Source organism: Capricornis sumatraensis, chromosome 4 (assembly GCF_032405125.1).
Source record: "Capricornis sumatraensis isolate serow.1 chromosome 4, serow.2, whole genome shotgun sequence".
Taxonomy (NCBI): domain Eukaryota; kingdom Metazoa; phylum Chordata; class Mammalia; order Artiodactyla; family Bovidae; genus Capricornis; species Capricornis sumatraensis.
This window is the reverse complement of record NC_091072.1, coordinates 163901369-163926347: the sequence shown is the minus strand read 5'-3', so window position 1 is coordinate 163926347 and position 24979 is coordinate 163901369. Positions and strand designations below refer to the sequence as shown.

The 24979-nt window shown below is 60.7% G+C and overlaps 4 protein-coding genes and 1 pseudogene across 13 annotated transcripts; 3 read left to right on the top strand and 2 right to left on the bottom strand.

Moving 5' to 3' along the window:
* Window positions 1-990: 990 nt before the first annotated feature.
* On the bottom strand, window positions 991-3404 carry LOC138078836 (mitochondrial fission factor-like; annotated as a pseudogene).
* On the top strand, window positions 3403-7983 carry CIMAP1B (ciliary microtubule associated protein 1B). Its single transcript, XM_068971572.1, has 7 exons — window positions 3403-3511; window positions 3601-3804; window positions 4062-4166; window positions 4251-4372; window positions 4473-4613; window positions 4757-4844; window positions 7856-7983. Exons 1-7 carry the CDS (start codon window positions 3403-3405, stop codon window positions 7981-7983), a joined length of 897 nt encoding a protein of 298 aa, XP_068827673.1.
* Window positions 7984-8705: 722 nt separating this feature from the next.
* On the top strand, window positions 8706-10503 carry SCO2 (synthesis of cytochrome C oxidase 2). The gene is made up of 2 exons (XM_068971571.1): window positions 8706-8959; window positions 9690-10503. The coding sequence occupies exon 2, from the start codon at window positions 9703-9705 to the stop codon at window positions 10501-10503; it is 801 nt and encodes a 266-aa protein (XP_068827672.1). The 5' UTR covers window positions 8706-8959; window positions 9690-9702.
* Window positions 9382-20482, bottom strand: NCAPH2 (non-SMC condensin II complex subunit H2). 7 transcript variants are annotated; one of them, XM_068969700.1, is made up of 20 exons: window positions 20291-20482; window positions 17180-17281; window positions 15041-15096; window positions 14869-14953; window positions 14727-14795; window positions 14555-14631; window positions 14348-14481; window positions 14053-14136; window positions 13521-13756; window positions 12732-12803; window positions 12483-12549; window positions 12234-12341; window positions 12109-12162; window positions 11895-11965; window positions 11723-11816; window positions 11567-11638; window positions 11433-11488; window positions 11219-11350; window positions 10979-11128; window positions 9382-10913 (listed from the first exon to the last, which is right to left on the bottom strand). In XM_068969700.1, the coding sequence occupies exons 1-20, from the start codon at window positions 20396-20398 to the stop codon at window positions 10773-10775; spliced, it is 1968 nt and encodes a 655-aa protein (XP_068825801.1). In that variant the 5' UTR covers window positions 20399-20482; the 3' UTR covers window positions 9382-10772. The 7 variants fall into 7 exon arrangements, with proteins under 7 accessions (XP_068825801.1, XP_068825803.1, XP_068825802.1 ...); XM_068969702.1 differs by having other exon boundaries at window positions 11219-11323; window positions 13521-13660; XM_068969701.1 differs by having other exon boundaries at window positions 11567-11635; window positions 13521-13660.
* Window positions 20483-20762: 280 nt separating this feature from the next.
* On the top strand, window positions 20763-24861 carry LMF2 (lipase maturation factor 2). 4 transcript variants are annotated; one of them, XM_068970442.1, is made up of 14 exons: window positions 20763-20864; window positions 21255-21508; window positions 21610-21638; window positions 21781-21998; window positions 22074-22216; window positions 22685-22826; window positions 22954-23088; window positions 23159-23264; window positions 23336-23432; window positions 23511-23693; window positions 23788-23956; window positions 24057-24168; window positions 24241-24337; window positions 24431-24861. In XM_068970442.1, the coding sequence occupies exons 1-14, from the start codon at window positions 20771-20773 to the stop codon at window positions 24725-24727; spliced, it is 2076 nt and encodes a 691-aa protein (XP_068826543.1). In that variant the 5' UTR covers window positions 20763-20770; the 3' UTR covers window positions 24728-24861. The 4 variants fall into 4 exon arrangements, with proteins under 4 accessions (XP_068826543.1, XP_068826542.1, XP_068826541.1 ...); XM_068970441.1 differs by having other exon boundaries at window positions 22074-22252; XM_068970440.1 differs by having other exon boundaries at window positions 22074-22826.
* Window positions 24862-24979: the final 118 nt, after the last annotated feature.

The window sequence follows — 24979 nt, the reverse complement described above, 5'->3', positions numbered from 1 at the left end:
TAAGCAGAAAATCTGCAGCTTTTTAAAACAAAAACCTCACAGCTCCTCTTGGTTTTCTGTCTCACTGATTGCTGGATTTTTGTTTATATTGACAGTTTATTAAATACACTATATTTGTACTTTATTTGGTAATTTTTTTAATCATTAATCATTCACACATGGACCTAGTAAAAATGTACTTTATAGAAAACCATCTGCAAAACTGGCATCCCACTCCAGTACTCTTGCCTGGAAAATCCCATGGATGGGAGGAGCCTGGTAGGCTGCAGTCCATGGGGTCGCTAAGAGTCAGACATGACTGAGCGACTTCCCTTTCACTTTTCACTTTCATGCATTGGAGAAGGAAATGGCAACCCACTCCAATGTTCTTGCCTGGAGAATCCCAGGGACAGAGGAGCCTGGTGGGCTGCCGTCTATGGGATCGCACAGAGTCGGACACGACTGAAGCGACTTAGCACTTAGCATCTGCAAAACTAAAATAAAAATTAAAAAGCACATTTTGCCCATGTTACATAAGCTGCTCAAAATATTAGAAACTACTTTACTTAAGGTGATTGTGAAACAAAAGATGGCTTGATTTCATTAAATCTGACAGCAGACCATGACTTCAGGAGTTTTAATGTTGAAATGTGGATGCAAAAATGTCTATTAACTAAATTGTTTCATAGTGTTTGAGAAACAGGACAAAACAAAGCACTATTTTTCCTCTACAGACAGACACGTCTGTGAATCCATTTTCTATACACTTTCTCTCCCACTCATAGAATTATTTGTGCAAACTGACGAGGCAAAAAAATTCCTTAAAAAAAATTTTTTTAAACCTAGCTCCTATTTACAAAACATGCCAAGGGAGAATTTCAAGTGGGTGTTATGCCGTCTATGGGGTCGCACAGAGTCGGACACGACTGAAGTGACTTAGCAACAGCAGCAGCAGCAGCAGCATGGCAGAACTGGTTAAAGGGAAATCCAGTCAAGTGATGGAATGCACCTTCACTTCTGCAAATAGAGGTCTTTCTCCCCTCCTTTCTGAAACACATCTGCAAGGTGCAGGCTGTGAGACAACACACCATGCAAAGGGGAAACCAGGGACTTCTACAACCGCTCTATAGTTCCAGCTCTGGAGGCAATATTGTTTGAGAATTGAGCAGCAAAACCAGAGCCAGCTGTTAAGCAGCCAGAGTACTACAGTAATTGGATACATGGCCATTTCTCTCTTAGCAGGCCTTTGTTCTTCTCTTCCAGAAGTTGTAGATCTATTCAGTTTATCTGTCATCTTAATGAAGCTGCGCCTGCAAGAGTTACGTCATCCAAAGTTCCTCCAGCCGCTGTATCTATATTTGAAATGCACACCTGACCGTGTCAAGATGAGGGTCAGAAGCGGCAGCAGCAGACCCACCAGGCAACACAGGTATGGAGTCAGTTCTGACCAGCTGTCAATTTCGGCCAACAGCATTTTCTTTCTTTGGCTTCCCGGGTGGTGCTAGTGGTAAAGAACCTGCCTGCCAATGCTGGAGATGTTTAAGAGATGTGGGTTCGATTCCTGGGTCAGAAAGATCTCTTGGGGAAGGGCATGGCAACCCACTCCATCTTGCCTGGAGAATCCCATGGACAGAGGAGCCTGGTGGGCTACAGTCCATAGGTTCACAAAGAGTCAGACACGACTGAAGTCACTTATCACGCACACATCACATTTTCTCTCATAAAGCGATCTCTTTTTAGCTTACCAACTGCACAGATTTCTGAGGCTTTGGAGGAGGTCTTTCTAAATTCAGAAAATATAGCTGTCTTTCACTTAGCATAACCACAGGAGGTGGTGATTTTAGTGCCAGAGGCTTAAAGGGGGATGACTGTATAAGGTGATGAGCTGCTGGTCTTGACTGGAACGTCTTCCTGCCACAGCGTTTCTCTCTGGAACCTCATAATCACAACAGCATTTGAAACTCCTTGGAATCCTTGTTCCAGGTCAGCACTTGGTGGTGCTCTCTTTCATTTTTCCAGGACCCTCTCTCATTGACCAACACCTCCAGCTAATTTCCGCCATCTCGGCAGCGGGAGAAGGGCACATTGCCCCACTCACTGAGTGTGCATCGACCAGCGCTTGCATTTTGGCATTATCTGCTTCTGTGCGTCATATTGAATCCTTTAATGTGCTTCAATATGCCTGTGCTGGACTTCAAGTCACTTTCCTCCCCCTGGGCCCGCTGGAAGGTCCCCGGCAAGGGCCACGGCCCTCCAGCTTCCTCGGCACTCCTGGCTGCTAGCTTTCAAAAATAATTTGTTAATTTCTGAGTATTTAACCATTTTTTAAAACATTTTATACTGTTTGCTTAGAATTGTTTTGAATTGTGATCAAATCATGTGTCCTATTATATCTATTTATTCAACTTGTATGGGCTCTTTTTTTAAACTGAAGTATAGTTAGTTTACAATGTGCCAATCTCTCCTTTATAGCAAAGTGACTCAATTACACACATATATTCCTTTTTTGTTGTTACATTCTTTTCCATTATGGTTTAACACAGGATATTGAATATGGCTCCGTGGGCCATCTAGAAGGACCTTGTGTTTATCCACCCTATATATAATAGTTTATATCTACTAATTGTGTGTGCTTTTTTGTGGCCCAGTACATGATTGCTTTTGCATACCACGCGTTTAAATAGAGGCAAAGTTCTCTCTACTCATAGCAATTAAATTGAGCTTGATTTCTTTCTTCTCACACTTGGTTTTGTCTGCAGACTTATTTCCGGAATGGGAGCACTGAAGCCTGGGGAGCGGTTGTGGACCGAGTTCTGGTCCCGGCCCAGCCTGCAGGACGCCTGCCGCTGCCACGGACTCCAGGAGGAGAGGCTGGGGGCGGGGCCGGGTGGGACGGTCAATCCGGTTGCCAGGAGGCGCGACCCGGACACAATGGGGTCTGGGAGTTGGGCCCTGCAGCAGTGGGGACCCAGACACCCCGCCTTGCCTTCCTAGCCAGGAGACACAGGAACAGGCCAGTGCATCCACTTCGGGGCCCCCTCGGGTAACAGGTCCCCCTTATCTCCCCCTCGCCCCGTTATCCTCCCCCAGTGTTCCTAAAACATCTCAGTTCTCCGGAACCCCTGGGAATTCCACTCCCGCAGTGCTGCGTCCAAAGTTGGCGCGCGCACATACACCTCTACTAAACTCATTTTGGGGCTGGGGGACGGGAGATGGCCTCGAAGCTGTCCTTGCCCCGCGCCACTCTGGAGCCAGGAAAGCTGCCATTTGTTTCTCTGGTATCTGGGATACGCGCGGGCCCCGCCCCGGAGTCGGGCCCATCTGGAGGGAACCGGGAGCGCGTCCCCGGAGTCGGGGCGGAGGGGCCGGAGCCGCCACCTTTAGTCCGCAGGTGTTGCCGGCCGCAAGCGCTCCCACCGCGCCATGGGCTCGGACGTCTGGGTCGGCCCGTGGCGGCCGCACCGGCCCCGCGGCCCCATCGGAGCCCTCTACAGCGGCCCGGGGCCCAAGTACAAGCTACCACCCAGCACCGGTACCAGCGGCGGGCCGGGGGCGGGGGGCCGGCGTGGGCTGTCCGGCAAGGTAGCGGCCGGCGCCTGGTGATGCTGGGGCTCCCGGCAGGCTACATCATGCACGACCCGTCGCGGCCCCGCGCCCCGGCCTTCACCTTCGGCGCGCGCCTCCCGGCACAGCAGACATCGTGCAGCCCCGGGCCAGGCCACCTGGTGCCCGCTCGCATGACCGTGCGCGGCCTAGACAGCGCCCCCGCGTACTCCATCTTCGGCCGCCCGAGGCATGCGGCGCCCTTCCTCACTCCCGGACCGGGTCAGGAACCTGGGGCCCTGGCTTCCCGAACGCCTAGTCGCCTCCCCTCGGGAACCGCCCCCGCCACCGCCCCGAGTCCCCCTTGGGCTGCCTAACATTCCAAATTCAGTCCCCCTCCCCGCCCACTTCTGGACCTCCAAGCCTCACCGGGTTTTGACATATCGTGGCTCGGATTCCCCCTAATCCCTGGACTCTGGGCGCGGGTCCCCACTAGGTCCCCAACCCAGTTCTGGCCCACGCCCCGGTCTGCCCCGCAGGCAGGTACTTCCCGGAGCGAGCCGGGAACGCGGCGTACCCCAGCGCGCCTCGGCACACCATCGCTGCCCGAAACTGGGGCCTCCGCCTGGAGTCACAAACCCCAGGTGAGCCCAAGAATGCCCACCCTGGACGGGCAGCGGCGGGGACACCGGCTAGTCCGCAAAGACCCACCCTCACTGGCCCCGCAGGCCCCGGCACCTACACTATGCCCTCGCTCCTGGGCCCGCGCGTAGTCGGCAAAGTCTCGGCGCCGAATTACTCCATCTACGGCCGCAGTGCGGTGGGCAGCTTCTGCGAGGACCTCAGCAAGGTCGGGGAGGTGGGGGGTTGGCGCGGGGCGCGGCGAGGGGTTGGCGATCTGAGGGCCCAGAAGCTGGACACAGCGCCTCTCCTGCCCCCACCCTACGCAGACACCCGGGCCCTGCGCCTACCACGCGGTGAACCCTGGGGTCTACAAGCCCCGGGCCCCCCAGTTCTCGATGCTGCCGCGGACTTCGTTCCCTCAAGGCAACACCTTGAATCCCGGCCCTGCAGCCTACAACGTGGACCAGGTGGTTTGCAGTTTCAGGGTCAAGGGTCGGAGGCGGGTAAAGGGGCCTGGGTCGGGATCGAGGGTCAGAGGGGCGAGTTTTGGGGGCCGGGAGCCCAAGGCCTGCAGACAGCACTAGGCCAGCGACGTCTCCTGGGTCCGCAGCACCGGAAGCCTCGCGGCTGGACCTTCGGGATCCGGCACTCGGACTACTTGGCCCCGATGCTGACCGAGGCGGACGATGACCCGCTGGGCGGGCGCTGCCCCGCAGATGTTTCTTAAAACCTCTGGAGCCAGCAGCGTGTCGGCCTCTTTGTGCTAGCGACGGCGGGCGGGCGGGCGGAGTCCAGGCTCCCGCAGGCCCTCGCGGTTGGTCAGGACAGAAGTGCGTCAGTCGTCCCGCCTCCCCGAGGCGGCGATTGGCCTAGAGCCCCGCACGTCGCGGGGCCCCGCCCCTCCGCGGCTCAGGCTCAGCGATCAGTCCCGTGGCTCTCACCCGCCGCAAGACCAGGCAGACCCGACTGGGATCCGAAAAGAACCGACGAGGGCCACCCAACAGGACAGGGGTCCTGCCCGGGGTCAGGTTGTGAGGCCGAGACCAGGGGTCCAGGTGAAGAGGGAACGGAAAATAAACTGTGAGATGGAGAGGCGTATCCAACTCGGACACTGAGAGGGGGACACAGAAGAGAAAGGGGCCCGGGGTCGGGACATGTGCACTTGGCGTCAGCGACACGGACGCAGGGCGGCGACAGGTACCAGGTGTGTGTTGCAGCCCAGAGTAGTAGCAGCCCCAGTGACCCCAGGCCCCCTGGCCCCATCTGCCCCTCCCGCGCCTGCTGACCAGTCCCGAGGAGGGAGCCAGAGTCCAGGCAGCTGCCGGGGCTGACCCACCTGAAGCAAGGAGATATAAAGGGCTTCTCGTGTACTGACCTGGACTGGGTACGCAGGGCGCGCAAATCCTTATGTGGGGAGGGGTGGCCACCTCACAACACAGAGGTCAGGCCCAGAAATTTCCCGCCCCCAGGATCGCTGCAGAGCCCCACCACTGTCCTTGATACTGAGGATAACCCATTGCTGTCGGAACACCCGCTCTCTGCGGCCACCACCTTACTACCCATGCCTATGGGCCATGCTCTTGGCCATCTGGTGATTGTGGTGCTGACCCCAGCTCTGGCCAAGTCTGGGCAGCAGCTGGCATGGCCAGAAGCCTGGTGCCAATAGCCTGGGGACAAATGCCCTGAGGGCAGAGTCCTGGCACTTGCCCTGGCTGGCTGTGGCTGCAAGGTTAGAAGAAACTTCCTCTCCAGGGCAGAACCTCTGACCTCAAAGAGGCAAGCAACCACCAGCAGGTCCTGACCTAAGCCTGGCCCAGACAGAGCCCCCAAAGGCAGGACCCAGGCTTCTCACTCCCCAGGACAGAACCTGAATCTCCCTTCACGTCAGCCCCCAATAACAGGAGCAAGTTATCCAGCTTCTCCTTCAATTCCCCAGACAGGACTCCCAAGAGAAGAGCTGGGTACTCCTCTCCCTCCAGCCCCCAGGCTTGTGACCCCAGCAATAGGCACCAGGACAGTTTATTTTCCATTCCCTCCTCAGCTGGACACCCACTATACTGCTCAGTTCAGCTTCAGTTCAATTGCTCAGTCGTGTCCAACTCTGTGACCCCATGGACTGCAGCACGGCAGGCTTCCCTGTCCATCACCAAGTCCCGAAGCTTACTCAAAACTCATGTCCATCGAGTCGATGATGCCATCCAACCACTGCATCCTCTGTCATCCCCTTTTCCTCTTGCCTTCAACCTTTCCCAGCATCGGGGTCTTTTCCAATGAGTCAGTTCTTCGCATCAGGTGGCCAAAGTATTGGAGCTTCAGCTTCATCAGTCCTTCCAATGAATATCCAGGACTGTTTTCCTTTAGGATGGACTGGTTTGATCCCCTAGCTGTCTAAGGGACTCCCAAGAGTCGTCTCCAATGCCACAGCTCAAAAGCATCCATTCTTCAGTGCTCAGCTTTCTTTATAGTCCCAACTCTCACATCCATACACAATTACTGGAAAAACCAGTAAATGCTGAACTCCAGCTGAGGCCTAACCAGGGATGGTGAGGAGAAATACAGGGGTGGGGAAGTGGCTCTGCAGGTGTACTCAGCGTCCTTGCCCAGCCTGTGCAAGTTAGCAACAGATGTGATGATAATGCGGTACATGGGGGTACCTTGGATAAGCTGGAGTCCATTCATGAATTCACTGCTACCCAGAAACCAAGGCAGGTACAGGCATCGATCTTGGTTATTGATGGAAAACACAGGCCAGAATCTCTGAAGGATCACTAGGGAGGATATTGATCAGTTACTCATGGGTCACTGGACTTTGGTCAAGACCATCAATGGAAATTTAATAGAAGTCACTAATAGGGACTTGGTTTAAATAACCAATGGGCCTCTGATCAATCATTACTGGCCCATAGGACGTTGATCCATATATTGGATGGGCTACTAGTGAGAACTTATCAGAACCAGTCCTGTCATTGGTCATGATTTTGGACATCTGTCAAGGTTGCTGATGAATCCTTGGTCAGGGTCAATGATGGGGTCACTGATCAGAGGCCACTGAGAGTCACTGGGAGCCCTATTGCAGGGGAGGTTGGCCAGATACAAGGGTTGCGGGGGTGAGTGGGCTGCTGGTGCTGTATTGTGGTCAGGAAGCTGGTTCCTGCAGACGGATTCCTGCACGAAACAAGAGATGCGACAGCCACCATCGACAGCCTGCCATTCATCACAGATGACCTGACCAGGGTTTGCCTCCCGCATGTTAACGACCCCTGACCTATGAACACACAGCCACAGGCGATCTGACCCAAAGCCAGCGTCAGTGTCCCACATCAGAGGATGCCTGACCACCCACTCAAGAGGGTGACTTGACTGATGCACCTGTCATCCCATCACATAGGGCACTTGACCGTCCATGCTCAGGATCCCTCATGACTGATCGGAGTGTCAGCCTCCCCGCATCTCCCAGGAAGCTCCAGGATCTCCATCACCTGCAGACCCCTTAGCCGCCCGCACATGGCCCCCACAGCAGTGGACAGCCGGTCTGCAAAGATGGCAGGCAGGAAGTAGAGAGAGGCCGCAGTCCCTAGCCGGGCACTGGCCCTGGAGCCTGTGTAGCCTCCCCATAGAGGTCCCCGAGTGGCTGTGGCCTCTGTTGGCACGGATCTCTTTATCTCCGCTCGTAACTCGGGTAGCCTGACCCTGTCTTACCCTGCCGCAGCCAGGGTCCAGCCTCCCCGCTCCATTCCCACCGGTGACCCTTATCCGAGCAAGACCGACCTGGTCCGGGTCTGGGGAAACTCTCAGGGCCCTCCCGCCGAACAAGCTCTTCCGGACCCCTACCGCTGAAGTCAGTCACGGCCGCTCCAGGTGTCTCCCGCCCCCTCCCGAGCCTTCTGTAACTCCCTCTCCAGGGGAACCGGCAACCGAGGGTACATCAGGGGCTGCAGTCTGACGACACGCGAGACGCGGAGTGGATCCACGCCGAACCGAGTCTCGGCAGGCTGGCGCGGGGCCGCCGCTCTGACCGCCACGGGCAGCCCGCCGTAGGCCGCGGCCTGGAGTGAGGGAGCGCGGCTGCTCCTGGACGGCCTGGGGTCACCGCGCTCCGGGAGGGGACAAGAAGCGATGTCCCCGCCCCGGCTCAGCCCTACGCCCGGAGACTCCCTCTCTCCCGGGCCCAGCTGCTCACGGCCCGCTGGACACAGCAACGAAGCCCGAGAGGCTTGCAGCCATGCGCGCGCCGGCATGCCGGGCTAGGGAGCGGGGCGGAGACCACACCCGACGACGGGTGATCACATCCGGCGACTGGGGACGGCGCCGAGCGAGCGCGGCCGCGGCGGAAGGGCACGGCCACGGAGGAAGCCCCGCCTCCTACACGTGACTTCCGGCGGGCCTCCGCCTTTGGCGCACGCGCACCGCCCGGCGCCGGCCCGTGCACACGGCCGTCTGCGCGAGCGCGTTGTCGTTGACGCATGCGCGCTGACGTCGAGGTGGGCGGGTGGTCCGCGGTGCCGCCCAAGGCAGTATCTCGAGACTTGCCTCCCCGACCGTGGCGCGCGGTGAGCGGGGGAGCACCTGGAAGACTCGCAGGCGCGTTCCGGGAGGTTGCTGTGAAAGGGGGCTCCCGGAGGAGAGGGGCTGGAAACGTCTGGGTCTGCAGGCCCACCTTATGCACAACTTGGAGCACGTTTTGTAAGGGAGGAAGGTGGTGTGAACAGGCTAAGGGACGTGCCCAAGGTCGTGCAGCCGAGGAACCGTCGGACGGGCAGAGGCCGGACGTGTAGGAGTCTTCGAGAGGATCCTCCCAGGAGCGCCTGAACAGGTGAGGGGGGATTCTAAGACCTCCTCCTGGCAAACCTCCAGAGGCCCGTAAGAAAGGCACGGAGGTCACCGAAGCAGCGGCAGGACATGAGTCCAGAGCTGCCGTCGGGTACCTGGCTGTGAAGAGTTGGCGCGAAGCAAGTAGAAACCTTCTCTAACGGGCTGGCTGCCGGCTGGAAGTGTACGTGCGAGGGGCTGGCGGGGGCTTGGGGCCAGGCGGAGCGCTGCAGACTGCGGTGCGCGTGGCGCAGTTTCCGCGGGGCCGGGGGCCAGAGCACTGTGGCAGGAGTGGCCTCAGGAGAAGGGCTGCAGAAGGGCCAGGGGAGTCGGTCTTGGGAGGGTTGAAGCCAGAAATTCACCCACCTCCTCTTAAGAAATGGATGTTTATTGCAAACAAATAAATATGCCCAAGAATCCGGCTGAGGCGTGTGCATGGGATGCTTTCCGTCAGCTCAAATGCAGGCGACGGCTGAGCGGTTAGAGCTGCCGGGGCCGGGTGGGATGGGATAGACAGGCTCTCAGGCTGAAGAACGAGAGGGACAAGCATGAACTCTTGGTGACGCCTAAGCTGGGGTTTGAGGTTTCAGAGGTGAGGCGGTTGAGCCGGGGTGAGTGCTAGGTGAGCAGCTACTGACAGCAGAGCCTGTGTAGGGCTGGTCCTCCAGGTGGAGTCAGGGATCTCCTGAATGATGGGGGCACTTCTGGCTTCTGACACTCTTGCTCTTTTCCAGAAGCATCAGGTCCATGCTGCTGCTGGCTCGGGCACCCAAAGCTTGGCACAGGCTCTTTCAGCTCAAGCCTCTGGCCCTCCGTGGGACCCCAGGAGGCAAGGCCCAGCATGTGAGATACCAGCCCTTCTCAATGCCAGGCCCTGCAGAGACAGGCAGGCAGGACCAGCCCCAGGGTCCTGGCCTGCGAACCAGGTTGCTTGTCACAGCCTTGATTGGGGCTGGACTGGGTGGGGCCTGGCTGGCCATGAGGGCTGAGAAGGAGCGGTGGCGGCAGCAGCAGCGGACAGAGGCCCTTCGGCAGGCTGCTGTGGGCCAGGGCGACTTCAGCCTGCTGGACCACCGGGGCCAAGTGCGCTGCAAAGCTGACTTCCGGGGCCAGTGGGTGCTGCTGTACTTCGGCTTCACTCACTGCCCTGACATCTGTCCCGACGAGCTGGAGAAGTTGGTGCAGGTGGTGCGGCAGCTGGAGGCGGAGCCCGGCCTGCCCCCGGTGCAGCCCCTCTTCATCACCGTGGACCCCGAACGGGACACCGTGGCCGCCATGGCCCGCTACGTGCAGGACTTCCACCCGAGGCTGCTGGGCCTGACTGGCTCCGCCGAGCAGATCGCCCAGGTGAGCCGCAGCTACCGCGTGTACTACAGTGCCGGCCCCAAGGACGAAGACCAGGACTACATCGTGGACCACTCCATTGCCATCTACCTGCTCAGCCCTGACGGCCTCTTCACCGACTACTACAGCAGGGGCCGGTCGGCCGAGCAGATCACAGACAGCGTGCGGCGCCACATGGCTGCCTTCCGCAGCGTCCTGTGCTGAGCCGGGCCATTAAAGGGCTGTGACGGAGCTGTGTGCGCGTGAGATCTGTACCAGCAGCCCCTGCCGGCCCTGGCGGGCGGGGGGCTGGCGGCCTGGTGGCTGCCTTCTGGGGCGCAGGGGACAGACAACCCTCTCCCCTAAACACGATGGTTCGGTAAAGGGTTTGTTTTAAGGGACTGGGGTGATGGCAACACTTTATTAGGCTGGGCCAGCCAGGAAGCAGACTGCGCGGACGCACACCCGGGCTCCGTGGGGCACGGGCTCCCTGCTCAGGGCTGCGCTGTGGAGGGGGCGGCGTAGGTCTGGAAGCGCTGGTGGGCCCGCTGGCGCGTGAGCAGCCTCAGGGACATGGTGTCCACGGCCGCCTCCAGCCCCGGCTGCTGGGTGATCTCCACTGTGTAGTCGTTGGCCTGTAGGACGCCAAGCGTCAGCAGAGGCCGGGGCCACTTCCCTCCCAGACGCCCGGGCCACTCACCAGCTGTAGGGAGGCCAGCATGGAGCGGCACACTTCGAAGGCAGGCTGGCCTGCCACCAGCTTCGCGAAGGGACACCACTGGTTGAGCTGGCTGAACCGGGAGACCACCTGGTCCCCGTAGGTGTGGATGTCAAAGGGCACGTGCTCCTCCTACGGAGGGGAAGGGAGGGTCCCGGGCTGGCCCAAGGCAGGCGGCAGGGGACGCCTTCCTCCGCCAGGGGCCCGCCCAGCCCGCCTCACCTGCTCCTGGAGCAGCGTCTGGATGGCCTCCTCCCAGCCCCTGACGCGCTGCTTCAGCTCTGTCTCCTGGACGAGCTCCTGCCTCGAGGTGGTGACGAAGACGTCCTGCCTCGAGGTGGTGACGAAGAGCTCCTGGGGGAGGACCGGGGCCAGCAGCTGGGTGCAGCGCCCGCCCCCGCCCCGCCCAGCTGCCCCCACTCTGACCTGGGCCTACCACGTTCCTTTGGACCAGCTCCTCATAGCGCAGAGACGCTGGCATGGCTTCCGTTTCTGCAAAAGTGCGGCCGTGAGCGTCTCTCCCTCCCGTCTTCAGGGCTCCTCAGGCCAGCAGCCCACTCCCAGACCTACCCATGTTTGCCTCTTCCCTGGGCTCTGCCCCTTCGGGCTCTGCGTACTCCTCAGGCTCCAGGAAGTCATCTGCTGAGAAGGGAGCACCCGGGCACAAGGCCAGTTAGGCTGCGGTGGGCGCTGAGCCCTGCCCCAGCCTGCCCCCGGAGGCCCCACCTGCGGCGCCCAGGTCTTCCACCGAGTCCTCCAGGCGGTCCTCCTCCACAGGCCACAGCCCCTGCTCAGCCCTTGGCAGCCACCGCTCAGCCACCTGTGCAGAGACAGCCCGTCAGAGGCACTGCTGTCTCCCACCAGGCCCCGCGGGGTCCACGTGGTGGCCGGTACTTGCCTCCCTCCTCTGCATCTTCCGGAGCGTCTCCAGCTGCTCCTTCACGTGCTTCCAGTACAGAACCTCCATGTCTGCGCACACAAGCCTCATGAGGGGGCTCCCTCATCCTGCCCAGGCCCACCCGAGTCCACTCGGCCTCCAGCCTCCTCAGGCTGAGGGGGGTGGTGCAACGTGGGGTCAGCCTCCCTCACAGAGCCCCAGGCCCCAGGCTCACCTGCGAAGGAAGGGCCCTTTCGCCGGGACCTCCTGCTGTCGGTGTGGTCGGCATCTGCAAGAAGCCCAGGTCAGCAGGGGCCGAGCTGAGGCCCACAGCCGCGCCCGGCCCCGGGCCCCACGCACAGGCAGCCAGGTACCACTGGTGGAAATCCTGCAGCTTGACGGCACCCTTCCTCTTACGCTTCTGTCCTGGCGCCTCCTCCACGTTGGGGGGCACGGAGTAGGGCCTACCTGGGGGCAGACAGGCAGTCCCGGAGCACAGCCACAGCCCAGGGCCATCTCCGTCACAGGCCATGGAGCCCCAACCTCCACTCAAGCCAGGTGAATCCAGCCCCCACCCCCGGTGCCCAGGGGCCATGCCCGCCGCGTTACCTTTCCTGAAGGGCTTAGAATCTGGAGAGTCGAAGGGGTCCAGGCCCTGCCAGGGGTCTGGGGTGTCCTGAGCACAAGCAGACACAGGAGGGTGGAGGACGCGCGCCCTCCCCTAGTTGAGAGCACGGGGAGGGGGCGCCCTGGAGCTGCAGCAGGGAGGCCGAGCGCTGGGGGAGGAAGAGTGCTCGAGAGGCGCACTGCCGAGGGCGCCCCCACCCCCCGCCGGGCTCCAGGCCGCCCGCCCCTCACCTGCAGCCTGGATGCAGGCTCCGGGGCCTCCTTCCGCTCCCGGAGTGTACACCTCCTGGGCTGGGCAGCACTCTGCAAAGGAAAACCAGGGATTCCTCTCCTCCTCCACCCAGGATCCCAGGCCCCCAGCAGCTCTGCTCTGGGGCCAGACATGGGGAACCCTGCAGAAACCCCCTGGGGGCAGGAAGTTCAACGACGAGAAGGTAAAAGGCTAGTAAGAATTTAGGAGATAGGAACTAGACGAGTGGCCGCGAGATACTTCCTCAAAGAGAAAACCAGACGGTGAAGAATCCACCTGCAGCGCGGGAGACCTGGGTTCCATCCCTGGGTCAGGAAGATCCCCTGGAGGAGGGCATGGCGACCCACTCCAGTATCCTTGCCCAGAGAATCCCATAGATGGAGGAGCCTGGCAGGCTGCAGTCCATGGGGTCACAGAGAGTCGGACGTGACAGCAGTTAAGCACAGCAAAAACAACCAATCAAACCTGACAGGCCCGTCCACTCTTGCCAGCCTGGCCTCGAGAGTCAGCTCTGGAGACCAGCGCCATTCTGGGTGGTGCCCCTGGGCACCAGTCCACCCCTGAAGAGCAGCAGCTGCTCTGCTCAGAGAGGGAGCCATGAAAGCTGCTGCTGGAAAGGGCAGGGTGTGGGGCCGGGGCCGGGGCCGGCTGGCGCACAAGAACCAGAGAGCCAGCAGCCCAGGGGACCGCCTGCCCCACGCACGCGCCGTCCCCACCGGGGCTCGCCTGGCTGAGGGCAGGGGCTCAGCAGGCCTCCCTCGGGGTCCCACCTGCTCAGGGCTCCTGGGCTCCGGGGGCTCCATAGGGACCTCAAGTGCTGAGGCCTCAGGGGGCTCCGCCACCCCTTCTGCATCCTCTCCGTCCTCTCCCATGCCCCCACCTCTGGGCGCTGGGCCGTCTGGAGAGGAGCCTGGCAGGGACACGAGACAGTCAGCCTCGGGAGCCAGAAGGCCAGGCAGCGGGGACTGTGCCTGGGGACGAGGGGCCGTCCCTGCCGCAGCGTCACCTGTGGGGAGCAGACAGTGCACGGCACACTCGTGTCACACCGCTGCTCTGTTTGGTTCACTTTAGTTTCTAGTAATTTTCCTCTTTAAATGCTGCCACCTCTGTCTGCTCAGAGAGGAAGCTGGTCTGGGGGCAGCCACTGAACCAAGACAGCACAGCTGGCCAAGGTGGGCCCTGGGCACGGAGGCCTGCCCCCGAGCCTTAGCCCCCCAGGCTGCAGCGCTGGACAGGGTGGGTGCTGAGCGCAGAGGCCCTCCCCAGCCCCCCCGCAGGCCCGCCTGGGAGCTCGCTTCTCACCTGGCTCCTGGGAGGTGCTGAGTGCCGGGCCGGGACTCCCGCACACAGAGACTTCCATGGGCTGCTCCTCAGCCCTTCCAGGCTCTGGGAGAGAGCAGGGATCGATCACTGTCAGCCCTGCTCCTCCTACAAGGTCCCTCCCGGGCCCCACACGGCCAGAACTGGGGACAGGGAACACAGCCCAGCACAGGCCGCGGGCCCTCTGGGGCTGAGCCAGCTGTGGGCAGAGGCCCCGCCCAGCAGGCAGGCCCGAACGGTGGGCGCGAGCCCGCCTCGTCCCCGCCCGAGTCCTCACCCTTCGGGTTCCACGGCTGCAGGGCCTCCATGAGGGACACGCCCAGCGGCTCCAACAGGAATGTGCCTCTGGGGTGCGGTGTGCACGTGTTCACCCTGAAGTCCTTCCGGCTGGCCAGGACCTCCCCCTGACAGCTGGCAAAACATGGGCGCTGCAGAGACCCTTCCCCAGCAACCCCCCGTCCACCCAGCAGGCGCAGCCCCGCACCTGTACAGGGGGTTACTGTTCTTCTCCATCTCGTCCGGGGCGACCAGGGCGTTGGGCAGGAGGGGGATGAGGGTCCCCTGCACAGAGGGCAAGAGTGGGTGAACCGTGGGAACCCATGGGCCATGACAGCATCCTGCACCCCCCATCAGCTAAACGCAGGAGGGGCACTCACACTGAGGACCTGGTCATCCCTGAGATCCACGTTAGCACAGGAGTCAGAGAGATCGTCCAATGCCCGGAACTGTGGGAAGACAGAGGGCTCAGGGGGGCCCGGCTGGCACAGTGGGCACCGCCAGACACCCAGGAAGCCTCACCTTCTGCTCCGCCTCCTGGGGGGCCCTCGAGCTGGCATCCCCAACAGTCCCGTCTTCCGGCGTGGAGGACAGCTGCTTGGCCTGCCTGAGAGAACCAGCGCAGGGGCACCGCAGGTGAGGGCCGCCCGGGCCACACGCACAGCGGACACACGGGCACCCCCTGCATACTCACTTCTTGCCAGAGATGAAGTCGAGAGCCTGGTAGACCAGGGAGTAGAGGTATTCCACCTGGCAACCAGAGCCAGCAGTGAGGACAAGGACGGAGGAGCTCCCAGGGCCCCCACATGACTCGCCCAGCTGCCAAGACGCCCGTGTTCTCTCTGAACTCCTGCCCGTCCGGCTGCCAAAATCCCTGCTCCAACCCAACCGCCACACCTCCCCAGCACTGCCGAACAGCTGGAGCCCCTCCCGTGCCCTCACTCCACACCGCCGCAGCTGCGGCCACCCGAACCCTGCAGCCCGCACCCTCAGCCGCGTCTGACTTCATGAGGCTCGCCAACCAGCCCCCACCTGCAGGAGCGCCGCGGGTCTCTGCCGGCCCATCACGGTGCAGCCATAGCCTGTGGGGCCCCACTGCTAGGGGTGAGCGTTGGGATTCTCCAGATTCTGACCACAAAGCACCCACCAGCAGGATGCAGACACGTACTGCCTAAGCCCCTCCCTCTGGTGACAGCGCCCAACAGGACAGCGTGCCCCAAGGGCACGGATCCCACGCCCCACAAACGAGGCCCAGGAGCGCTCCTAAGCGTCTGTCGCACCGCACTGTGCTCCATACGGTCTCATCACTCGGATCAGCGCCGGTACTGTCCTCATTGTCAACGAGGTGAACCAAGACTCGAGAATCGGAGCAGCCCCACCAGCGATGGGTCTAGGACCCGCACCAGGGACGCAGAAAGCCAGCAAAAAGCCAGACTCCTCAGTCACACATGCCACATTTCAAGGGCCCAGGAAGCTCACGTATCAGATCACAGAAGATTTCCATCAGCTCGGAAGACCAGTAAGACCGCGCTGCCTACAGCCTGCGCTCCCCTCACACCTCCTAGACTTCGCGTTAACATTTCACTGCACCTGCTGGAGGCTCACATCTGCCCACCTACGTATTTGACCACAGGCGCAGCTTATGTTTGTGCTTCCAAAGTTAATTGCCAATATTCCTTCTGGGGACAAATGCAGGACACAAGAATCCGATTTCATGGGCTCATCTGAGACAAAAACCAATGAATTCTCAAACCGTCTTCATAACTCACGCTGCGCAAGGTGGGTCCTTGTGCCAGCTGACCTGCAAGCTGGTGGCTTCCCCTCTCTGTCCGGAGGGGCTCTCAGTACCGAGCTCCTCAACACATTTCTAAACTCTTCCTTCTGCGTGCCTTTCATTCCCCGCCCCCACTAAACTGCCAGTTGAGTGGATCAGTGCTGTGGCCCACTCTCCCCTGCTTCTCCACTGGAGGATGGGCAGGGCAGTGCCACTGGAGGAAAATCTCCAGCATACGCACAGATGCCCTGGCAAATAGCGAGGGGCGCTTCACCTCCACTGGACTACCGGTGCTTTCAACTCGTCTTTTATTTCGCATTTCCCTCAACAGCGTTGATCTTTAGCCACACCTCACTCTCCGAGTTTCTTATACAGTGGCTGGTTCTCAGAAGCTGACTCACGTGCCCTGTGTGAAAGCTGGGGCCTTAGGCGTGGGCCCTGCAAACCCCTGGGCCCGTCTTCTTGGCACCGTCCCGAGAGGTGTCTTTTCTCTCCACGGCAAGCCCGTCAGCCGCACTGCCGACCTGCTTCCCCTCTGCTGTGTTTCATCCACACCCCTCTCCCGGCTCCCCTTTCCCCGCCCCCTCCCATGGTTTCCAACACCGACCGTCACTGAGGATAGTTCAAACATCCAGACATCTACCTCCCTCCCCCAACCTCCACCACCCGGGGACTCTGACTTGGTCAGTGTGGGTGAGACCCAGGCACTGGTGACTCTTTGGACTGGAGCGTGGGTTGAGAGTCACTGACTCAGTTACTGACAATCTCTCTTGTGGGGGGCCATGTGGCATGGCAGGTAGGATCCTAGTCCCCCACCCAGGGAGCAAACCCGTCCCCCGGAAGCGTGGAGTCCTAGCCGCTGGACCACCAGGGAATTCCCAACCCTACTATTGTAAACCCATTCTGTTCTTCTGTGTTAAAAGGGGCAAGGACTTGGAGGAGGAGGTGGGAGGTGCTGCTGGGGCAACTGAGACAGGGCTGAGCCTGCCACCCGCCCCAGCGAGACGGCAGACCTTGGCCCCAGCAGACACCGTCCAGACCGCAGCCAGGCGGGCCCACCTTCTTACTGTAGACGCAAGCAGAGCCCTGGATCAACAGCGCTGCCTCGATGAAGTTCATTGTGGTTTTGCCTTCGTCAAAAGAGATGCAGATCTGGTCGAGCTGCAAGACACAACGAGGGACACTGGGGAGTCTACACACCCTCCCCCTGGCAGTCCACGCAACCCACACCCCACCCAGTGCCAGTGGCCCGAGGTGCCCGTCACCACATGCAGCCCTTCCGAACAGCTCCGGCTCTGCCTGGGGCTTGCCAGCTGTCTGTTTTTTTGGAGGGGAAAGATAGGTCTTTGTGATTTCCCCGACTTCCTGTAACCTCTAAGACCTAGTGTTTTGGAAGACACAGGCCCCTAGAGTGCATGACCCACACACGGCCAGAGCTACACACCAGCTCCTCTCCAGAGGTGCTCGCACTGCGCCCACCCTAGTTGGGGCCAGCTCAGCCAAACTCCAGCAGGAAGACCCCACCTCAGAAGGACGGGGGACCCTCAAGGGTGGGGAAGAGAGAGACAAAATGCTGGGGTCTCAATCCTTCGAGCAGGAAACACTTCCAAGTACGTCATCCCCCTTCCTCTGCAACTCCTGACCCCCAGCCTCACCTGAGACCCAGTTCTCACCACCCCTTAAATCTGTGTCCACCAACCACATGCCAACAATCCCCAAACCCATCTAAACCGGCTCTCTCTAAGGTAAAAAAGAATGTTCTGGCAGCTGTGTGGACAATGAAAGGCGGAGGAAGGCAAAACTAGAGGCAGAGAAACGAGGGCTTCAGGGGACAGAAACGTTTGGGGAAGCGGACATACGAAGCAGGAGGGGGCAGACCAAGCAAGCAGGTTCACCAGGCACTCGCAAGCACCCCGCTCAACGCAGCTCCAGCTAGCACAGTGCTCTGCATTCTCTCAGGAGACTGTGTGCTCAAGCAGAGGTCAGTCGTCAGATCAAGTGTCCACTCAACAGTTATTCTGCACCCACTGTGTGCCAGGCATTCTATTAAGCAAAAGGGAGAGAGAATGAAGATAGTTCCTGCCCAGGCAGAATTTACATTCTAGTGTGGAAAGACCACAAACAAGTTAGAGACCAGCTGAAGATGAACATTCTGAAATACAGAAGGCACTATAACAGAGAACTATTCTAGACACGGCAGGCAGCTGATATTTACACTGAGACATATAGCACGAGAGAGAATCAGTCATAAAAACAACTGGGCAAAAAAATTTCACCATTGAGTACAGAAAACATGTGTGTGTGTGTGTCTGTGTGTGTCTGTGTGTGTGTGTGAAGTAATGAGCCTGGGTGTTGCAGACTGATTGGTTCAAAGAACAGGTGGAGAAGAGCCTAAGTGAAGTCACCCAGTCGTATCCAACTTTTTGAGACCCCGTGGACTGTAGCCTACCATGCTCCTCCGTCCATGGGATTTTACAGGCAAGAACACTGGAGTGGGTGCCATTTCCTTCTCCAGGAGGAGAGCCTAAGACAAGGCTAAGACAGTGAGCAGAGCCAGATTCAGAGAAGGAAGCCTGGCTTCTATCCTGGGAGCAATCGAAAGGGGTATTAGGCAGGGCAGTGCTGCAGCCTGATTCTAAAGTGTCACACTTGCTGCTGGGTGGAACGTGAATTGGATACAGCCAAAAATAAGAGTAGGGAGTCCAAGAATGAAGGTTTAACATGAATGGGAGCCAGCCTGTGGCCTGGATCTGAGAAAATGGAAAAGAGATTAACTGAAGTTCTGGTGACATAGCTGATAGAAACCATGGGAGAGCTCGTGTGCAGCGTCAGGCTTCCCGAGCTCTGAGCTTTCACTTTGAGTAACATTGGTGCTGTGTACCAAGACCAGAAAGGCTGAGCTTTGAGCAGGAAAACAAAGGGCTCTCCTTTAAATTGATGATCAATTCCAAAGAAATGGTGTTTTTAAACTGTGGTGTTGGAGAAGACTCTTGAGAGTCCCTTGGACTGCAAGGAGATCCAACCAGTCCATCCTAAAGGAGATCAGTCCTGAGTGTTCATTGGAAGGACTGATGCTGAAGCTGAAGCTCCAATACTTTGGCCACCTGATTCATAGAGCCGATTCATTACAAAAGACCCCTCCCCAGGAGGAGAAGGCGACCACAGAGGATGTGATGGCTGGATGGCAGCACCGACTCAACGGACCCGAGTTTGAGCAAGCTCCAAGGGACGGTGAAGGACACGGATGCCTGGCATGCTGCAGTCCATGGGGTCACAAAGAGTCAGACACGAATAAGCGACTGAAAAACAACAACAACTCCTTTAACTCTATTAAACCTGAGATGCTGGTGTGACATCTAAGCGAGAACGTCAAGATTAAGAAGCTGGATACGCAAACCAGAATCAGGAAAAAGGCCTGGAATGGAAATATAAACCGAGGGAGGGGGGAGTAAACAAATAAACCCAGCAACTGTTCTCATACAAGTGGTACTTAAAATCATGGAAATAAGTGAAGTGGTTTAGGGGAAATGTGTAAAAAGATGGCTCAGGCCACGCCCTGAGGAGTTCAACAGTGAGACTAGACAGGAGACAAAACCTGTTTCCAAAGAGAGGATGCCATCAACTCATCAAATGCTGCTGAGCTGAACAAGACGACTCTTCTGGTGACCCCTGAATGTGGTGGGAAGGAAGTCGTTATTGATCAGCGCAAGAGCAGTCCAAGAGAGCTAAGCAGTGCAAGTGAAATGCAGAAATGGAGTGGACAGCTCTTTAACGAGGTGTGGACATACTGTCAGATATGAGGGAGGGGTTAAATGCTGAGGGTGGAGCACTGGCTTGGAAGTATAACATAAGATCTCCCTCCTGCATCGTAACCCAGACCTCTGACACAGCCACACATGCACACAAATTCTCTTCTACTCTATTACAGAAAAGTGCTGGTCGCCACTCACTAGATCGATCTCAAGGCTCATTAACAGAAAGCGATCTCTAATGACAGCTCCAGGCTAATCAAGTAAGGGATGATTTCGAGGGCCAAGAGACGGAGCTAGGAAAAAGCGAACGAGCCTGCGCATGAGTGCAGTCAGAGCGCCAGACGGAGGCGGCACACGCCGGAGAGGCGGCAGAGCCCCGCAGCCCCCGCCCCGCGCCACTCCCCGGGGCCGCCCTCACCTCCTCAAGATATTCGCCCAGCTGGGCCGCCACGTCCACCTCCCAGTTCCTGGTGAGGTCGCGGATGGGCAGCAAGAGGTGGGCGAAGCGCGCCTCCACGTCCTCCATGTTCGGGAGGAGCCGGATCGGCCCGGGGACCGCAGCGCCGGCTTCACGACGGGCCGGTGCACTCAGCCCGCCACTACTTCTGGCGCCATTTTGCTGTTCCCGCCCAGGAAGATACGTAGCGCGCAGCGACGCGCGCACAACTTGACGCAGAGCGGCCTCCTCACGCCGGAAAGGGCGCAGGACGCGCCGGAGGCGGGGCGTGAGCGGGGCCGGGGCCCGCGGCTGCGGTGGGCGGGGTGGGGCTTGCAGCTGCGGCCGGCGCGGGGGGGGCGGGGCCGGCGCGGAGGGGCGGGGCCGGGGAGGGGCGCGGCCGGGCGGAGGGGCGGGGCCGGGCGGACCCGGGGATCGTGTCCAGCCCGCCGCGTAGCGGACATGGCGGGCTCTCGGCTCCCGCGGCAGCTCTTTCTCCAGGGCGTGGCCGCCGTCTTCATGTTCGCCTTCGCTTCCCTTTACACGCAGATCCCGGGTGAGGGCGCCGAGAGCCGGGTGCCACCAGGCGGGACCCCCCCCCCCAAGCTGGGTCCTGTGACCCCCTCATCTCCCCGCCCGACACACCGATGTGTAGGGGCAGTGAGGTCCAGGCCCGGATGCATGGGGTCGGGGGCTGCGGTTTGTGTCCTGCGAGCCGCGGGGATGTGGGCCGTGGGCAGGCGTCCAGGGGTCATTTTCAGCACGGTTCTGGGTTCTGACCTCGGCGGGAGGGTCTGGAGGGTCTGCAGGCCTTGACCTGTCGTGAGGGAGAATCTGCGGGTCCCGACCTGGGTTGGGGAGGGCAGATCCGCAGGCCCTGGCTGGTGTGGGGAATCTCGTCTCCGCGGGCCGTTTCCTGGGCCTGCCCTGATGTGCCCTCCCACAGGCCTGTATGGCCCGGAGGGCATACTGCCTGCCCGGAGGACACTGCGGCCCCAGGGAAAGGGCCGCTGGCAGCAGCTGTGGGAGACCCCCACGCTGCTGTGGGAGGCGCCGCTTCTGGGGCTGGACACTGCCCAGGGCCTGGAGCTGCTGAGCCTGCTGGGCACCGTGCTGGCCCTGGGTGCTCTGCTGACGCGTCCACTGCGCCACCCCCTCGTGTACCTGCTGCTCTGGGCCGCCTACCTGTCTGTCTGCCAGGCAAGTGAGGCTGTGCCACTGGGGACCCTCGCCTCCAGCTTCCTCCAGGCCCACCCGCCCTCTCCCCAGCCCGAGCTTCCTGACCGCCCTTCTCCCTGCAGGTGGGCCAGGTGTTTCTTTATTTCCAGTGGTGAGTGAATGTTGGGTCTGGGGCTACAGAAGGCTGGGGGGGTGAGATGGGCTGGGATGTGTTTGTCTCTCCCAGGAGGATCCCCTTAGGGGAGCAGCCTTGATGGGGAGGAGGGCCTCTGTGCTATTTTTTCTCCCCATAGGGATTCCCTGCTGCTGGAGACAGGTTTCCTGGCCGTGCTGGTGGCCCCTCTGGGGCTGCCCCCCAACCACAAGCAGTCCCCCCAGGGCAGGCCAGGAGTGGTCTCCCCCCATGAAGGCCTCCCCTTCTGGCTTGTGCGCTGGTTGCTGTTCCGCCTCATGTTTGCTTCGGGTGTGGTCAAGCTGACTAGCCGTTGCCCCGCATGGTGGGGGCTCACTGGTGAGGGTCCCTCCCTGGATGTGCGGCAGTGTTGGGGGCTCTGCCCAGCCCTGACCGCCCGCCTGTCCCCTGCAGCCCTCACCTACCACTACGAGACTCAGTGCCTGCCCACGCCGGCCGCCTGGTTTGCCCACCACCTGCCCGTCTGGCTGCACAAGCTCAGCGTGGTGGCCACCTTCCTCATCGAGATTGCGGTGCCCCCTCTCTTCTTCGCTCCGGTTCGCCGCCTGCGGTTGGCTGCCTTCTACTCCCAGGTCGATGGGGTCCTTAGCCATCAGAAAGACAAGCAGGATGTGACCTTGCTCTGCACTGCCCAGAGGGCTCCACTGGGGATGGGTGTCTGCTACCGGGCAGTCAGAAGGGCCTGGTGGGCAGAGGAGCTCGTTAGCCTGGGGTGTGAAGGTGTGCCTGTGTGGAGGATGTCTGTTCTGGGTCGGCAGGGGTGGCTGAGGAAGGGCCGTGAGAGGCACGCCAAGCTTGGGTTTTCTGCGGGTGCTGGTGGGAGCCTTCGAGGGGGTAAGCGAAGGCAGGGGAAGTGGAGTGGGAGAGCAGAGGCCAGGAGGCAACTCGGAGAGCACAGGGGCCTGCAGGAGAGCTCGGCGGGGGAGATCTGGAGGGCCCTGGAAGCAGGCTCCGAAGGGCCCGGGGAGGGGGCGGCCCGGGAGCTGAGTCCAGACCGTCTCCAGGTTTTGCTGCAAGCCCTGATTGTCATCACTGGCAACTACAACTTCTTCAACCTGCTCACCCTGGTGCTGGCCACCGCCCTCCTGGATGACACACACCTGGCTGCCAAGTCTAGCACCAGCCGCCGCAAGAGGACGCCCAGCTGTGAGTGTGCGCCTGCCCCAGACTGCCAGCCGTGCCGCCCGCCCAGTGGCCTAGCTCTGCCCCAGCCCCCAGGCCGTAGACCCTCCAGCCCTGCTCCCAGCCGACCCATGACTCTCTTGGCCCACAGCCTGGCCCAAGGCCCTGCTGGCCATGCTGGCCCTGCTGCTGGAGTTGGCCGTCTACGGGCTGCTGGCCTACGGCGTGGTGCACTGCTTCGGCCTGGAGGTGGACTGGGAGCAGCACGTCGTTCGGTCCAGAACCAGTGAGTACCAGCTGGGGGCTCAGAGGCTGGAGGCTGCAGCGTCCCTCCTCACACCCGCTTCTTTCTGCAGCCTTCACCTTCCACCAGTTCTCCCAGTGGCTGAAGATGGTGACCCTCCCCACCATGTGGCTGGGCGCGGCCTCTCTGGCCTGGGAACTGCTGACCGCCCTCTGGAGGTATGTGGTGCAAGAGGGTGGGTGCAGCCGTGCAGGGCGGGCCTGACTGCAGTTCTGTTCTCCGCCCCCAGGTGGGTGCAGGTGCGAGGGTCGCTGCAGAAGCTCTGTGCTGCCGTGCCGCTGTCCGTCCTTGGCACTGCCACGGTTGCTTTGTTCCTGATCAGCCTGGTAGGTAGTCCTTTGGAGCCAGGGGTGGGAGGCAGGAGAAGGCGGGAAGGTCATTGCTGAGTCTCTGCCTGCCTCCAGGTGCCCTATTCCTACATGGAGCCCTCGAGCCATGGGCGCCTCTGGACCGGGGCCCACCGCCTGTTTGGCACCGTGGAGCACCTGCAGCTGGCCAACTCCTACGGCCTTTTCCGCCGAATGACGGGCCTGGGTGGGCGGCCGGAGGTGGTGCTGGAGGGCAGCTATGATGGGCACCAGTGGACGGTGAGGCCCCTGCCCAGGGTGCCTGACGACCCCACAGGCCTGGGTGGGGAGAGAAGGGGGAGCCAGCCATGCTGAAGGGGACCCTGCCCGGCAGGAGATCGAGTTCATGTACAAACCTGGGAACCTGAGCCGGCCGCCCCCCATCGTGGTGCCCCACCAGCCGCGCCTCGACTGGCAGATGTGGTTCGCAGCCCTGGGCCCTCACACGCACAGCCCCTGGTTCACCAGCCTGGTGCTCCGCCTGCTGCAGGGCAAGGCGCCTGGTGAGGCGGAGTGGAGGGGCGGAGCCTGTGGGGCGTCTGGGAGACCTGAGGGGGCGCCTCGGGGAGGGCGGACATTGAGCTGTGCCCCCTGTGCCCTCAGTGATCCGCCTCATCCAGAACCACACGCCCAGTTACCCCTTCCACAAGCAGCCACCCACGTACGTGCGGGCCCAGCGCTACAAGTACTGGTTCTCACATCCTTGGGAGCAGGGGTGAGTCTGGGCGCCAGGAGGGGTGTGGGGGTCTGCGAGCTGGCCCCACCTGAGCCCCCCATGCTATTGCAGCCAGTGGTGGCGACGCCAGTGGGTGGAAGAATTCTTCCCATCCGTGTCCCTCGGGGACCCAGCATTGGACATGCTGCTCGGGCAGTTTGGCCTTCAGGTAGGAAGGAGTCAGGCAGGCTGGGGTGGGCCGCAGGGGTGACTCCGGCCCACAGGGACGACCCCCCGGACCTTCCTCCATCCTGTCCTGCAGGACAAAAGCCCACCCCGGGCCCGCGGCTCCAGCAACACCCTGAGCCAGGCCCTCCACTGGATACGGAAACAGCTGTCTCCCCTGGAGGCCCCCGCCCTGCTCTGGGGGCTCCTAGGGGCTGTGGGGGCCATCAAGGTCATGCAGGCCCTGCTGGGCCCGCAGTCCCTGCCTCGGAGCAAGGAGGAGAAGCACAAGCCAGCCTCCCAGGAGGACTCGGTAGCCGCCAGCAAGCAAGCTTCCCCAGCCCCCAACAGCAGCAGCAGCTCCCAGATCCCCCGGCGGAAGAAGTCGCCGTGATCTGTCAGCCACGCGTCCTGAGAGGGTCAGGGTCGCGCTTGCCTCTGGCTCTCTGCCGCAGGACCGCCCAGCCACTGTGCCTTAGCCAGCTGCCACGCAGACGCAGCTCAGGGTGCTGGCCTGTTGGGGGCGGCAGCCCTTCTGCTTCAAGGGCATCCCCCAACCCCCACCATGTCCGGTCCCAGGACACCCTCTGGCCTGCTCCGCGGCCCAGGAGGCCCATGTGTGACCGGGCCCAGGGTCTGTCCCCAG